A 17003-nucleotide genomic window follows, 5' to 3' on the forward strand; every position below is an offset into this window, starting at 1 on the left:
TTTGGAACTCACCCTTGTTTTTATGATGATGAATGACGAATACTTAACATGTTGTTTGATATAGATACCTTTCATATCTTTTGATGTCTCTTGGAAAACTCATGTTTTGGTGGATCAAAACCTCCTTTTCCATCCTTTTTTTGAATGTTTTTTTTATTTCTTTTGCTTCTGAATCTTATTTTAAATAAGAATAATAATTGAATCTGAATTTTAAACTGAAGAAATTAAACTTAAAGGAAAAAATTGAGAGGTATAGTTACATTCAGTGAAATAATGGTTTGCTTTTTGTTGTTTGCTTTATTTTTGTTTTCATTTTATTTTTTCAGTGCATCAGGCTTTAATCAGAATATGTTCTAAGCCAGTGATCATTCAAAAGGTAAATTCCAAATCTAAAGTTCTGGTATTTAGTCTTTTGTCACTGAAAGTTAGAAGTGATACTGGGGTTTTTAGTCTGTAAATATACACAAATGGCCTTTTAGTTATTAGTCATACCTCACATTTTGGAAAAGTGTAGGACATAATGCCTCTCTATTTTTTCAGGTGAATAGACTTCTCCTAAGTTATGGAATATCCTTAAATGTAACTTTACTATTATTTGCACATTTTTATAAGAAGGGAATGTTTTCTCTCTTGAAACTCTGAGACAAAATGCTTAGGTGTGTCATGGAAGGCGTATCTTAGTTACTCGAAGTTACAGGAAATAGGATGAGGTGGAAGATTGATCTGAGTGGGAAAGTGAGATAAATGACTCATAACACATTCCTTAGGTATTGTTTTGAAATATTTGTTCTTGCATCACTATTTTAGTCCCTGTTAGAAAAATCATGATTTCTTTTTCAGCTTGCTTATTATCCTTTCATGCTATACTGTCTTCCTCAATCAAATTACAGTCTCCTACTAGTGGGTATTTTAGCTTAGAAGACTCTGAAAATCAGAACGTTCTGGCAGCCTTGCTTATTTTGTGAATCCACCAGTAAATATTGTCATGTTGTCTTCCTGCCCAGGATGTTGAGTCTGAATCTGAAGATTATCGTGCATCAGGGGAAGTTAGAACTGGCAGATGGAAAGTGCCCACATATAAAGACTATTTGGATCTTTTTAGAAGTCTCCTGAGTTGTGACCAGATGATGGTAAAAATGACTATTTTAAAGTCATGAAAGTACCCTTGTTCCTCTAATTAGTCTCCATAGTTTTACCCTTAGGACTTTCAGAGTTAAATTTTACTAAGTTTTCTGTTGTTGTTTTTTTTTTTTTAAGTACTTTGATAATAAAAAATTAAGATGGTATAAGTTAAGAACAAAATCATACAACTCATGTAAACTTAATAATTGCCATAACTCAGTCCTCATTTCATCCATGAGTAGCCAGTGTAGTATTTTTGATGCTAAGTTATTCTTCCTAACAGATCCAGCCTCTTAGGTAACAAAAGTATAACAGTACTGTCACTATGGGAGAGCTATTCTCTTTTTATTTGTTAAAGATGAAGATTAAAAAGAGATAAATCTCACTGATTCACTTGGTGTGAAGAAGATTGGTACACAGTTATTTATGTTATTTATGATTAGAATAATGCCTCCTGCTTAATGTTTCTGGTAGATCTTTCTCTGATGTCAGCTTTAAGCCTGGTTCTCGCCACCATTTTATCATACTTTGACAAAGCATTATAGCCTAGGAAAAACAATTTTTGTCCATAGATGATTTCTATCCTGTGAAAAATCTGAAGAGTTTTTAGTTGTTTTCATATTGAGATAAAATAGTATAGCAGTGTTAGTAATTTACTTAATATTTCTTTCTTATATGTGACATTAGATATTCCTGTAGTTTGAGGTCAAGTTCCATAGAATATTTGAGTAAAGGCAGAGTAATTGGCCTGTTTTTGGAATAGTAGAATATTTTCACTTTTACAGAAATGACAAATTATACTTTTAAGTCCATTTTAAGGATAGGTATACATTTTTTCACATGGATGTATGCTTACATGTGTATATGTATGTGCATGCATGCATATTTAAGTGTATATGCATAAACGTATAAGCATGTGTATTTCCACAAACATAAGTATATAATGTATGTGTGTGTATAGTGTACATATGTGTTTTTGCACACATGCACGCACACACACATACACACTCTAAGTGAGATAAATGCTTTGACAAGGATTGGCCTAAATCTTCTCCTTTGCCACTGTGTACTTAATAAGTATCTGTTACATGCCTGGGTAGGTCATATCTGACTGAAATGATATTGTCCTAGTAATTTAGGAAAGTGTCTACATTTTTCAGCTTGAAAACTTCTAGGTAAATCTGCTATAGTTTACACAGAAGTTTCTATAATACCTAATTATGCATATACATATATGCATTGTAATGCTTATACTGATACTTGTTTGCATAAAATTTTGAAGTTTATTATTTTTCTTTATTTAAAGGAGTCTCTCTTAGCAGATGAAGCATTTCTCTTTATGAATTCCTCCTTTCAAAATCTGAATCGTTTGCTATATGATGAATTTGTCAAATCAGTTTTGAAGATTATTGAGAAATTGGATCTTACTCTAGAGAAACAGAATGTTGGGGGACACGAGGTTAGAGGTTTTTGTCAATAATAATTTTCCATCATTTTTATACCAGCTCTCTTTGTATGTAAGCATCCAGGGAATAGCACATTTGTAGAGTGTTGCAGGAAATTGATTTCTGCGGCATTCATGTGTGTCATTAATACTTTGCTATTTGAATAGCCCAGTGTGTAGAAAATGTTATTCCTATATTTGTTCAAAAAGTAATTTATATGTTTAATATTTTGAAACTACTTATTTTAAAAAAGTTGTTTACTGGGGCACCTGGGTGGCTCAGTTGGTTAGGCGATTGCCTTTGGCTCAGGTCATGATCCTGCAGTCCCAGGATCGAGTCCCACATCAGGCTCCCTGCTCAGCGAGGAGCCTGCTTCTCCCTCTAACCCTCCCCCCTCTCATGTACTCTCTCTCTCTCCTTCTCGCTCTCTCAAATAAATAAATCTTTAAAAAAAAAAGTTGTTTACTATGCTTTTTACTCATTTCTTAGCAATAGTAAAGAGTGAAATCTTACTTTGTGTAGAGGTGACTTTTTGTAGTAGGGTAGGGAAACCTGGGATTCCTATTGTTTATAGCTAAGGAAACTCCAAAGTCTGGGTGCAAAGTATTAAATGTATTCTTGAGATAGTAGAATATAGGGAATAGGCAGAAAATGAAGAATACACCTTCCCTTTTTTCTGTATCCAGATTTCCTGGCCTGGATAGAAGGTAAGTCATGGTTTAAGGCTGCCAGCTAGAAGCTGCTCTGCTCTTAGGACAAGTTTTAGTAAATCACTATGGTAATGACACTAGTGTTGAAGGGCTTGAGTTCCAGTAGAAAACATCTAATTTGCTTTTTGGCCCAGTGATTTTTTTTCCCCTTAGATTAGATGATGCATGTTAGTACATGTGTACTTCCACTGCAGTACCGTGAAGTTAGACAAGAGATAATGGGGTGGATATGCAGAGGATAAATAAAGGAAGCAGTAAAAGGCCATTTATCACATTGACTGTATTGCATTTGTATTCTATTTTTTATGATAGTTGGTGGGAACACCAGGGTGTGTTCTATTACTTTTTATGCTTTGTTTATGTCTAAAATAACTTGCTGAAGGGGCTTCCTGGAACTGTGTCAGCCAACAAATGTGCTTTTTAGGATACATGTCTTTGTCACTTTCGTTGTCTTCAGTGGCTTCCCTTGCACTTTCTTTCTCTTCTTGTTTTCTGCTCTCTTCTGTTTCCTGACCTTTTTACTTCACCTTCAGGAGGTCAGTGGTCACCTCTGTGAGCATTTCCCAAGTAAGCCTATACTCTGCTTTACCCTCCTTTTTGACAGCTTCCAGTCTGCATTTCTTTTCTTTTTTTTAAGATTTATTTATTTATTTGAGAGAGTGTGCTTGTGCACGCAAATTGGGGGAGGGGCAGAGGGAGAGAATCTCCAAGCAGACTTCCCTGCTGAGCACAGAGCCCAACACAGGGCTTTGTCCCAGGACCTTTAGATCATGACCTGAGCCGAAATCAAGAGTCGGCCGCTTAACCAACTGAGCCACCCAGGCGATCCCCGGTCTGTATTTCTAACTGCTTGTCTAACATTTCCACCTGAGTTTCGTAACACAAGCACAGTATATTCATAGTAAGTTACTGTTACTTAACACGGTCAATTATTCCTCTGGTTCTCAGCTTGAAACCTGCAAGTCATTACTGACACTTTTTGTGTTCTGAAATTCTACCTCTGTGAAGAGGTTTTTTGCTTCAAAAAGTTAGAGTCCCCCCTTTATATTTTGTGTTTGCACCAATCACTTCACTTTGTAACTTCCTCTGTGTCCTTTTCTTTAATGTTTTCTGCAAGCTCTGTCAGTTTTATTAAATTGTATTAGTTGTAATTTTGAGGACCCATCTGTACCTTTCTCACTTTGATACAGTGTTTGTTTGGGTACATCTACTTTTAAGGATGAAAAGGAAGTTACTGGTGTTTGGGTGATCCCGACCTCAGATCCAGCTGCTAGCTTGCATCCTGCTAAACCCAAAGATTTTTCAGCTTTCTTTAACCTGGTGGAATTTTGCAGGTATTTTTAAAAATTCTAATTATTTAAGGGTGGAAATCACCAGTTATTAGCTATAATATAGGAAAACCACTTACACAGATGTATGAAATGAAGTAGAGTTTTAAACTCTAAAATTGCTTATATGAACCATTAAAATATATCTATAAACATACCAGCTTAGAATTACCATTGTTTTTCTCTTTAAAAGATGCTCAGGTAGGGAAAAAAGGGAATATGAAAATGTTCATATAATGGAATCGTATACCTTTTTGATTATGTCCCTTATAATTTTGAAGCTGAATAAAAACATATGGTAAGAAATTCTACATTAAGCTTTTTAATTTGTTTTTACAGAGAGATTCTTCCTGAGAAACATGTAGAATTTTTTGAGCGATGGGTACATTCATTTGCATATGAATTAATTTTGCAGTCTACACGGTTGCCTCTCATCAGTGGTTTCTACAAATTGCTTTCTGTTGCTGTGAGAAATGCCAAGAAAATAAAATATTTTGAGGTAAGCTTTTTTTTTGTGGGGACATTGAATATTCTTGTGTTTTTTAGGTTGTATGAGTGTGTATAAAGGCATTATAAAAGATTATAGTATATTGCAGTTTTAAAATCTCATTTTATTTTCCATACTTTTAAAAACTGATAGTGTGGCAATTGAATGACACTGTTAAAAAATTAATAGCATTTCCTGTTCTGATTTACAAGCACTGGCTAATAAGGTTAGATTAACAGAGGTTCTCAAAGTGTGGTCCTAGGACCAGTATCAGCATTACTTGGGAAATCTATGCCCTTTCCAGACTTACCTAATCAGAAACTCTGGGGACAAGGCTGAGCAGTCCGTGCTAACAAACCACCCAGATCATCTGGTGGCTAGCGACATTTGAGAATAACTGAATTAGTATACCTAACACTCTATAGTCAATCAAGAGTGGTCCAACTGGTTAATTACAGGGTGAGCAGTTCTCTTGGTTCATAGATGTATGTGTTGGAAGACAGGGAAGGGGGGAATGGATCTAGCTAGGCCTCTGGCTTTTGACCAGCCATTCACTTTCCATCTTAGGCTTTCTCACTGTCCTCTGCCTGAAGTGTTATCAGAGCCAATTTTTTTTCCTCTCTGCACAAGACCTTGGCAAAGTGAAAATGGAGTCACCCCTTAGAAGTGCTAGATTAGGATACACAAATCCATGATTATTGTTCACTTTACTAATTTACTGCTTTATTCGACAGGGAGTTGGTCTGAAGGGTCAGACACAGTCTCCTGAGGATCCAGAAAAGTATTCTTGCTTTGCTTTGCTTGCAAAATTTGGTAAAGAGGTAACTTTTAAATGATTTTTGCAGTATTACCATGGGCTATTTAAAAAGGAAAGTATGTTGATAAAAAATCTTAGTGATCATAAATTATCTAATTACTTAAAAATTGGTTTGCTTAATCCAGATTGGGATTAAGGGATTAGGAAACACTAATAGAGGAAAATCATTGTGTTTCAAAAGTCCCTTGAGTTTTCATGATACACCTTGAATGATGTCAACTTGAAACTAATGGATTCTTTAGCTCTATTATAATGAGAATTAGGTACTTCAACAAGTGAACTTTTCCTCGAGATTCGTGCTTAATTTGTAATTAAGCCATGTCATATAAAAGCTGCATGATCACTTTTTGTATTTGAGAATAAGGTAAATATTTTTTAGTTGATTTTCAAATTATAGGCTCTAGTCAGGTGCATAGCACTGTGTTTCTCTTCTTCTTTCTTGTTAAGGTTTCAGTTAAAATGAAGCAATACAAAGATGAACTTTTGGCCTCCTCTTTGACCTTTATTCTGTCCCTGCCACATGACATCATTGAACTTGATATTAGAGCCTACGTTCCTGCATTGCAGGTAGATGCATTATTTTAAATCCATTTTCTTCACGTAATGTTATGTTTTCTAGAAAACATGGAAATATCAAGGTCTTGCCACTGCAGTCACAGTAGGTGCTTACCCATCAGACACCCCTGGTTCTGCCACTTAGCTTTGGGACTTGGGATACTTGGCTTGGCCTCTCAGAGCTTCCCTTGCAGGTGGACGTGAGGATTAAACCTATGTGTTGAAAGTCTGCAGTATAACACCAACTATATAGACTGGTGGTGTTTGTTTTCCCAATAACAACATGGGATGCACCTACTTACCTTCAGAAATATCTGTCAATAGAAGGGTTTATTCATTAGAAACCAAAACCAATTGGTGTTTTTTCTTTAAATTTCCTACATTCCAGTTTACCTTGTTTGTATTAATATATAGATGGCTTTTAAACTGGGCCTGAGCTATACCCCACTGGCGGAAGTAGGCCTGAATGCCCTAGAAGAATGGTCTGTTTACATCAGCAAACATGTAATTCAGCCCCATTATAAAGACATTTTACCCAGCCTTGATGGATATCTGAAAACTTCAGCCTTATCAGGTAAGGTTTAGAAGAATTGTGGTGTGTATCTTAAATAAAATAGCAATGTAATAACTTTAATAGGACTGTTTGTATTTTTATAATTTCTGAAATTTGAACATATTCAAAATATGTTTGATATTTTTATCTCCCCAATTTAGTCAGTATAGTTGGGACATAAGAAATAACATTGGGACACATAATTGAGGTATTAAACCTGTTTTTCATTTTACTCACTTATATCCTACCAAGATTTATAAAATCTTCAAGGGCAAGAGCTCTATCTTTAATATCTTGAACTCTTTATAAATCCTAATACACTGCCTTGAAATAAATAAATTGTTAAATTGGAATTAAAACTATAAAATTCAATAATTTTACATTTTGATTTTTATTGGTTTTCCAAATATAATTGATGAAGTACTAATATTAGCCAGTTATGAAGAATTATCATAGTAGATATAGGTTTAGGAAAAGATTCAAATGGAAAAAATCATTGGCCAGGCAAAAGTATACTAGTCAAGAAAAGTAGTAGAGTTCAGAAGACAGATTTATTTGAACCAGAATGAAGATGAACATTGTTATTAGATGGAGCAAAAAGAAAGATTCAGATTGGAGAAAGACACTGAAATATTGCCAAGAATTTAAACATTACTGTCATGAAAAATTAAGTGAATTAAGTGGAAAATTAAGTGTTAATTTGTACAACTGTATCTATGTAAATCATTTTTTTTGTTCAACTTAAGTTTTGTTGGTTTGGAAACATTTAAGTGGAAGTTGTGTGACACATTTTATTCACTGAGTCTGGTTTTTATGACACCCTTGATGCATATTCAGAGTTTAAGTAGAGTCACAATTTTGAGAGATTTTTCTGTAAATGCTAACAATAACAAGCATTATTTAGAGAAAAAAAATGTAAGCTAGTTAATGTTTATAGCTTACTTAGGCTTTTGAAATTCACATTATATAAGGATTGCTGCTATTTGAGTAAATCACTAAAATACATGGACTTAGTTTAAAAAATGAATATATCTAGTAGCAAATGGTACTTTTTGTTTTCTGGAATTTAGTTCTGTCAGTTAGCTCATTGAAAAGATTTATGTTTCTTTTGGGGTGCCTGGGTGACTCCGTCAAGTGTCTGACTTTGGCTCAGGTCATGATCTCAGGGTCCTGAAATCAAGCTCTGTATCAGGCTTCCCACTCAGCAGGGAGTCTCCTCCCTCTTCCTTTCACTCTGCCTCTCCCCGCACTCATGCTCTGTCTCTCTCTCAAATAAATAAATAAAATCTTTAAGAAAAAAAAGGAAAAGATGTGTTTCTTTTATTTTTTTTAAAGATTTTATTTTTATTAATTTGTCAGAGGGAGAGGGAACACAAGCAGGGGGAGCAGCAGGCAGAAGGAGAAGCAGGGAGCCCGATGTGGGACTCGATCACAGGACACTGGGATCATAACCTGAGCTCAAGGCAGACGCTTAACCAACTGAGCCACCCAGGCATCCCGTGTTTCTTTTAAATTAATAACAGAAGATTCTGTGATTCTTTTAAGCAAAGGATTTATCTACTCATAAATATGTGTACTGTAGATAATTAGAAGATAGGGAAAAACAGTGAGTATAATTAAGTAACAAGAAAATCCATAATCTTAAAAACAACTACTATTTTTAGTAATGTTTTATTTGAAATGATCAAACTTTCAGGATAGTTGCATTAATAGTGAAAGGAACTCCTGTATACTCTACACAGATTCCACAGGTAAGGTTTTGTTCCCTTTGCTTTCATTACATGTACTCTCCTTGTATTTCAAGATAATATGTGTGTGTATCTATACCTGACATTTTTTTCTGAACCCTTTGTGAGTAAGTTGCAGGCATCATGGATATTTATGCCTAAATGTTGCAATGTGTATTTCTTTCCTTTTTTTTTTTTTTAAGATTTTATTTATTTATTTTAGAGAGAGCTTGAGCGGGGTGGGGAGCAGAAAGAGAGGGATAGGCAGACTCCGCACTGAGCACGGAGCCTGATGTGGGGCCCAGCCCCATGACCCTGAGATCACGACCTGAGTCAAAAACCAAGAGTCAGTTGCTTAACCAACTGAGCCACCCAGGTGCCCCACAATGTGTATTTCTTAAGAGTGAAGACATTATTTTATATAACCATGGTATCATTATCAAAATCAGGAAAAATAACATGGATACATTATTCTTTTCTAATCTACAATCCATATGTAGATTTCTTAGTTGTCCATTTAAGTTCTTTTATAGCTTTATTTTTCCTGGCCCAGAATTCAACCTAGGATCATGTGTTGCACTTAATCATAATGCCTTAGCTTCCTTGAATGCGGGTAGCTCTTCAGCCTTTCTTAGTTCTTATGATGTTGACATTGTTAGATTATAGGCCATTTATTTTCGATGTGGGCTTGTCTGATGTTTTCTTATAATAGGATTCAGTTGTACTATTTTGGCAGAAATACCCAGAACTGATACTGTGGTTTCCTCACAGCATCATGATGGTAATTGGTGCCATTACCAATCACATTCATTTTGACCATTCGGTTAGTGAGTTTCTGCTCCATCTTTTTCTAACTGTAAAGTGACTGTTTTCCCTTTGTGGGAGTTAGTCATTTGAAGTTCTCTTCCTCTCCTAACGGAAGAGGTATGTCCATGGCAGGAAGTGCACTCAGGATTCTCCTACTCCAGAGTAGGAGTATTCAGTAGGAGTATTCAGTCCTAAGGCCTTTAGGTGGTACAGAGGAAGTTAGGTGTTAGGGTGGCAGTGGTGCTCCCCAGGAATATGAGGAGGACAGCCCTGAGGGGCAGCCTGGCATGGGTGTCAGCTGGAGCAGGGTGGGGGAGCACCTACATGTTGGGGCAGCCTTATTGGGCATGGGGGTCAAAGCAGGATGGGGAAGGTTAAGCAGATTAAGGTTAATGGAAACTAGGTTTCTCTTTGTTAGAGAAGGAAGTTACAAATAGAGAAAGAAAACTAAAGTGAACCCTATGGTATTGGATAGGAAGTGGATGTATCAGTGTGAAATCATGGTCCTCCCACCTTCCCTCCCCCATCTCTTTTTTTTTAAGATTTATTTATTTGAGAGAGAGAGCACATGAGAGGGGGTAGGGTCAGAGGGAGAAGCAGACTCCCCGCTGAGCAGGGAGCTGGATGTGGGACTCGATCCTGGGACTCCAGGATCATGACCTGAGCCAAAGGCAGTCGCTTAACCAACTGAGCCACCCAGGCACCCCATCCCCCTCTCTCTTTTTCTCTTCCTTTCTGTCTCTTTCTCTCACATGCACACACTTATATACATACATATATGGATAAGTAAATGTAGAAATAGAAATGAAAGTGTGTGTGTACATGTATGTATATATAATACATGCATATATTTCCGATCAGTCCACTGAAAGGACCTGCCTTGGAGTAGTGATACCTTAATAGTAATGAGCAAACCTATTGCTTAGATTATAGCTTCTAAATATCATTTTACTCTAAAAGAAACCAGTACTCCTTGAAGAGATAACTGGCTCCAGCTTGCAACAGGGAAAATACAAGATAAACCTAGAATATTATGTTTTCTGAGACATCAGGAAATTAAGGAAATGTTCAAAGAATGATGGAGAAATGTCACAGGCCAAATTGGGGATAATTAGGATCAGCAAAAGAAGATAATCACAGGGGAGGATCAAGATGGTGGAGTAGGAAAATCCTGAGTGCACTTTCTCCCATGGACACACTGAAGCAACAATCACATATAGAGCACCTCTCTCTGAGAATGACCTGAGACTAACAAAACAGCTCTTTTATAGCTAAAGATAAAGTCACATTGAGACAGGAAGGGCAGAGATGAAGACTGGCCAAGACCCTTACTCCCAGTGCAGTGACCCACAAGCAGGAGGAATATCATAGGTGTGGAGGTCCTCCCTGAGGAGCAAAGGGTTCAAGCCCTATATTGGGCACCCTCACCTGGGAACCTGTACCAGGAAGATGGGCCCCATGACATATGACTTTCAAAACCACTGAGACTTAATCCTGGAAGAGTTGGAAGGCTATGAGAAACCAAGACTGCACTCTTAAAGGGCCCGTACACACGCTCACTCACTCTGAGACCGAGCACAGAGGCAGCAGTTTGAAAAGCACCTGGGCGATATGTGAAGGAGATTTATTGACTGATTTTAGAATGTGTGCTGGAGGGGTAGGGCTATGTAGGAACTTTCTCTGGGAATGGAAGTGTTGATGGATGCCAGGTCTGACACACTGTCTTGCTGGCACCGGTTACCCTGCCCTGGTTTTCCTCTGTGAACCAGCCCTGTGCAACCTGCCCACCTTGGCAGGCACCCCTCCAAAATGGCTCCCACCCCACTGTACTGGCAGGTGACTTTGGCTTGGACCAGTGCTCCCCAACCCCAGTGGCTCCAACCCCACCACACCCTGTAGGCAACCTCAGCCAAGACTGCCTCCCCACCATCAGCTCCTGCCTTGCAGGGGCAGCCCCACCACCAGTATACCCAGAACAGTCATAGCCGGCCCTCATAGCCAGCAGATTAGATGATATAGAAGAATGGATCAGTGATCTAGAAGACCGGGTGGTGGAAATTACTCAAATGAAACAGGAAAATGATAGGAAAAGAAAAATGAATTTTTAAAAATAAGGGCTCTTTGGGACAACATCAGGCATACTAACACAGGCACTGTGGGAGTCTAGAAGAAGTAGACAAAGGGGCAGAAATTTTACTTGAATAAATAATGGCTGAAAACTTCCCTAACCTTGGGAAGGAAACAGACATCCAGGTCCAGGAAGCACAGAGAGTTCTAAACAAGATGAACCCAGAGAGGTCCATAGCAAGCCATATAATTAAAATGGCAAAAAAATAACAATAAAATCTTAAAAGCAGCAAGAGAAAAGCAACTAATTATATAGAAGGAGAACCCCATAAGTCTATGAGCTGATTTTTCAGCTGAAACTTTGCAGGCCAAAAGAGAGTGGCATGATATATTTAAAGTGATGAAAAAAAAAAAACCCTACAATCAAGAATACTCTTCCCAGGGGCACCTGGGTGGCTCAGTCAGTTAAGTGGCTGCCTTCAGCTCGGGTCATGATCCCAGGGTCCTGGGATTGAGCCCCGGATCAGGCTCCCTGCTCATCGAAGAACCTGCTTCTCCCACTCCCTCTGCCTGCCACTCTGCCTACTTGTGCTCTCTCTCTATCTGTCTGTCAAATAAATAAGTAAAATCTTTAAAAGAAAAAAAGAATACTCTTCCCAGTGAGGTTATCATTCAGAATTAAAGGAGAGAGAGGTTTCCCAGACAAAAACTAAAGGAGTTTATCACCATAAACCAGGCCTTACAAGAAATGTAAAAGGGACTTCTTTAAGTTGAAAAGCAAGGGCATTAATTAGTAACAAGAAATATATAAAAATACGTATCTCACTAGTAAAAGAAAATACATAGTGAAGATAGTGGATTAATCACTTGTAAAGCTAATATGAAGGTTAGAAAACAAAAGTAGTAAAATCAGTTATACCTATGATAATTAGTTGAGGTATGCAAAATAAAGAGATGTAAAATATTGAGTAAAAAACAACATTGGGGGAGTAAAAATGTGCTACTTTTAGAATATGTTCAATCATAAATGACCATCAATTTTTTTTTTAAAGATTTTATTTGAGAGAGCGAGACAGAGCATTGTGGAGGGGGGCGGAGGGAGGCAGAGGGAGAGGTAGAAGCAGACTGCCCACTGAGCTGGGAGCCTGACGTGGGGCTCAATCCCAGGACCCTGAGATCATGGCCTGAGCTGAAGACAGACACTTAACCAACTGAGCCTCCTAGGTACCCCTAGTGACCATCAGTTTAAAATAGACTGCTATATACATGGGGTGTTATAAACCTCATGGTAACCACAACTCAAAAACCTGTAGTAGATACACAAATAATAAAGAGAAAGAAACCCAAATACAGCAGTGAAAGTCACCATATCACAAGGGAAGAGAACAAGAGGAAAGGAATGAGAACTATAACACAATCAGAGAACAGTGAACAAAATGTTCACAGATAAGTACATACCTATCAATAATTACTTTAAATGTAATGGACTAATGCTTCAATCAAAAGACAGACGGTAAATGGATTAAAAAACTAAAACTAAACAAGACACATCAATATGCTGCCTATAATGACTCATGTCAGACCAAAAGACAAAAAGACACATACAGACTGAAAGTGAAGGGATGGAAAGATCTATGCAACTGGAAATGAAAAAAAAAGCCAGGGTAGTAGTACTTCTATCGGACAAAATAGACCTTTTTTTAATTTGAAATTTTATTTTTTTTTTAATTTGTATTTTTTGAGAGAGGCTTGGATTGCTGTGTACTGCTGTCTTAGGACTGCCTTTGTGGTATCCCATAGGTTTTTGAACCAATGTATTTTCATTCTCATTAGTTCACATGAATTGTTTAAGTTCCTCTTTAATTTCCTGGTTGACCCATTCATTCTTTAGCAGAATGCTCTTTAGCCTTCAAGTGTTTGAGTTCCTTCTAAATTTCTTCTTGTGATTAAATTGAGTTCAAGTTTGAAAGCATTGTGGTCTGAAAATTGCAGGGAATAATCTCAGTCTTGGTATCGGTCTAGACCTGATTTGTGATCCAGTATGTGATCTATTCTGGAGAAAGTTCCATGTGCACTGAGAAGAATGAGTATTTTGTTGATTTAAGATGGAATGTTATATATATATATATATATACACACACACATCTCCAGAACTAGTGAAAAATAATTTTATAGCTTTTAAAATTTTAACTCTACATTGGTATAAAGTGTACTGTCAAAGATTTTATTTAACTCAGTAATAAAGGAACTAGTAAAATGTTAAACTGGCTTCTATAACCTGAATCTAATCATGAGAAAACATTAGACAAATCAAATAGAGGGACAGTATACAAAATTCCTGGCATATAATTTTTTAAGTGTTCAAATCATGAAATTCAAAGGAAGACAGAAGAACTATTTCAGTTTAAAGGATACTAAAAAGACAGGACAACTAAATATGACATGGTTCTGAACTAAAGACGTTATTAGGATCGATGCTGGAACATGAATGGAGCTGAGGATTAATTGTGGGTCATGTCTCAAGACAAGTATCCAGATTTGGATAGTTGATGTGGCTGTCACAAAGGAGAATGTCCTTGCAGGACTGAAGTATTCAGGGGTGGTGGGGCATCAGGTTGGTAATTTACTCTTAAGTGGTTCAGGAAAGAAGTTTTGTACCATACTTTAAAATTTTCTCTAAATTTATGATCATTTCAAAAAAAATGTGTAAGGAGATATTTTACAGCTCATTACTTCTCATTGAGTTTTCACCATAATAGTTTTAGTATCCCTTGATGATTATTCCTAATATTCATTAATGCTGTGACGGTTGCAAAATAGTAATTTTCCAACTCTATCATTCCTGTATACTAGTTGGCATTTTACTATAAGCAGTAACTTTCTTTTCTCACCCATTTTTTAGTAGGGACTTGTGGATTCTTACTTTTCCAATGACTCTAATCTTTTATGATTATTAATTTTGAAGCTCAGATTGGTCCAGATTTGGCGTTCATATAAAGAATGGGGGCTGGCTGCATTTCTTCAAGCAGTTCCTTACTTCTGGAACCACAAAGTGATTCAGGCTCCTCTTACAAATACAGGTCTGCCCAGTCTCTGGAGTTAGCCACTTGTCCAAGGAACCATGTTCCTTTTAGTAGACAATGGTATTTAAACCAGGACAACCACTATAATTTCTTTTTGTTGTAGAAACAATAACCATAATTAAAAGTAGAATTTTAATGCTTCTATTTGGCAATATTGTGTGTTCCCTAGTATTCATCAAAAAACTGAGTGAATGCTATTTAAAATTGATTTTTGTTTACTATTGATAGATGAGACCAAGAACAATGGGGAAGTATCAGCACTTTCTCGAGCTGCCCAGAAAGGATTTAATAAAGTTTTATTAAAGCATCTGAAAAAGACAAAGAGCATTTCATCAGTAAGAAATACCTTATATTTTCTTTATGTTAAACAATGCAGAGATTAGATTCTAATGCTTATGAAAAGTAAAAATCTTCATTTAAAATATTAATTCTTATATATAAATTGCAGTATAGAAATAATTTCAATATGTTTTTAGCCATAAGAATGTAAGAAATATTAACTCTTTGGTTTATTGTCTTGATCTTGTTTTCCTGTTTTCTTCACCTTCAGATGTATTTAGTGGATAATAAAAAGTAATGTTTCATATTCAATAAGCAATCAATATTGATATTATGGGTATGGAAGAGTGAATCATTTACATACTATATCTTAAAATATATCATTTTATCAAATTTAATTCATGGCAGTTTTTATGTTTTTTGGTGCTGATTTCTTAAGATCAGGTTTTTGAGATGTGGCATATAATGTAATAGGAAAAAAAATAAAGAGAGAAAACAGTATAGAGAAAATATGTATTTTAGGTATGAAGTGAAAATTAAAATTTGAAAAACTTTTAATGTTTAGAACTGATAATGCAAGCTCTAAGATAAATTCTTTCTACCTCCTTATCTTTGACAGCTTTTGATTGAGAGACTGCATACAACTGGAAATGGCTGTCTAAAATATTTAAATTATTTTATCACATATAAATAAGGCAAGATAAAATTACTTGAGAATATCTCAAGTTTTGCACATAAAATTTCTTTACAGATACATAATCCCTTATTTTCTAGGAGAGTGGTTCTTGAAGTGAGGACCCTCTTGTGGGTTCCAGGTACAAGGCCAAAACTATTTTTACTCAGTGACATTTGTACTGTGGTGTAATGATGGGTAACACTGTTGGTTCCTTAGCACTTTATTAAATCTTGACCCTTGAACACATGTCTTTTTAATGTTCTGTGTGATGAAACAGGAAGTATGCATAAAACAGTCTGCCGCATAGTGCAGTGTGACAGTTGTCTTCAGGAAAAGCACTTTTGTGATGCTTTGAGCTGTGAGCTCAAGTAGCGACTTATTTCATGAACACCACTTTTACTTGAAAGAAAACTGACAAGACAAACTAGCTATTCAGTATTTGGCAGAGATTTTATCTAAAATAAATAGAGTGAGCCTGTCACTTCAAAGAAAACATTTGAGATTATTTGTTGCCAATGATAAAATTCAAGCTTTTTAAACAAAAATTAAATTTTGGAAAACTTGAAACCACCACCATGAGCTTGACAGCTTCTCAGTACTTAAAGATTTTTCTGAAGACATTGGTGATATTAACAAATGTGATTTTTTTTTGCATATGTAATGAAATGTGTCAACATTTGGAAGATCTGCATAACCGAGTAAACCAATATTTTGCGATGACCAGTACATTATGCTACCAAATCATGCATGGGTAAAAAAAATCCACTCAAAGTGCAAGATAGACCAATGGATTTTAATGTAACAGATCTTACCACTTGTTCAGTTTTAGAGTAGTATCAAAGAATAACCACAGTTATCTAAAAAGACTATTAAAATACTATCCCCTCTTCCAAGTGTGGCCCAAACAACGTATCACCATAGTTGTTTTCTAGTGAGCCAGACAAAGAGATGCACAAATGTGAAACAGTGTCACTTTCCTGAGGTTTTTAAATTTTATTTGGAAAATAGTTACTTTTCCTAAAAATATGTCATTTGTTAACATGTAACGGGTTTAATATTTTTAAATAAAATAATAATGTCAAGGTTTTAACCTCTAGTATGATAAATATTAATAAATATGACCCACTTTAAACAAAAGTTCTTTGGGGATCCTCAGTATTTTTTAAGGGTATAAAGGGTCCTGCCAAAACTTTGGAACTGCTGGCCTTGGAAATGGATATCTGACTGCAAAACTGGAAAACATGTGAATTCTTTCCATGAATTTGCAATAATATTAACAGCAGTACTATGTAGCTATAATGAGCCGTTGAGAGACATTAATAACAGAGAGGGTCGTAAAATAGTTTG

General features: G+C 36.1%; 1 protein-coding gene across 5 annotated transcripts in view; it reads left to right on the top strand.

Annotated features, from left to right (window-relative positions):
• PRKDC (protein kinase, DNA-activated, catalytic subunit) overlaps positions 1-17003 on the top strand; it is a 241412-nt gene that overhangs the window by 18538 nt on the left and 205871 nt on the right. For all 5 annotated transcript variants that reach the window (XM_028118983.2, XM_028118984.2, XM_088022831.1 and 2 more), the window contains exons 14-22: positions 327-376; positions 1005-1130; positions 2429-2581; positions 4496-4611; positions 4945-5104; positions 5827-5913; positions 6357-6476; positions 6879-7038; positions 14930-15036. In XM_028118983.2, coding sequence (XP_027974784.1) covers positions 327-376; positions 1005-1130; positions 2429-2581; positions 4496-4611; positions 4945-5104; positions 5827-5913; positions 6357-6476; positions 6879-7038; positions 14930-15036 — 1079 coding nt within the window. The remainder of the gene's footprint in view (positions 1-326; positions 377-1004; positions 1131-2428; positions 2582-4495; positions 4612-4944; positions 5105-5826; positions 5914-6356; positions 6477-6878; positions 7039-14929; positions 15037-17003) is intronic.

The sequence above is a fragment of the Eumetopias jubatus genome, unplaced genomic scaffold (genome assembly GCF_037043125.1).
Source record: "Eumetopias jubatus isolate StellerSeaLion01/CBP00866 unplaced genomic scaffold, mEumJub1_p1.0 scaffold_4, whole genome shotgun sequence".
In the NCBI taxonomy this organism is placed as follows: domain Eukaryota; kingdom Metazoa; phylum Chordata; class Mammalia; order Carnivora; family Otariidae; genus Eumetopias; species Eumetopias jubatus.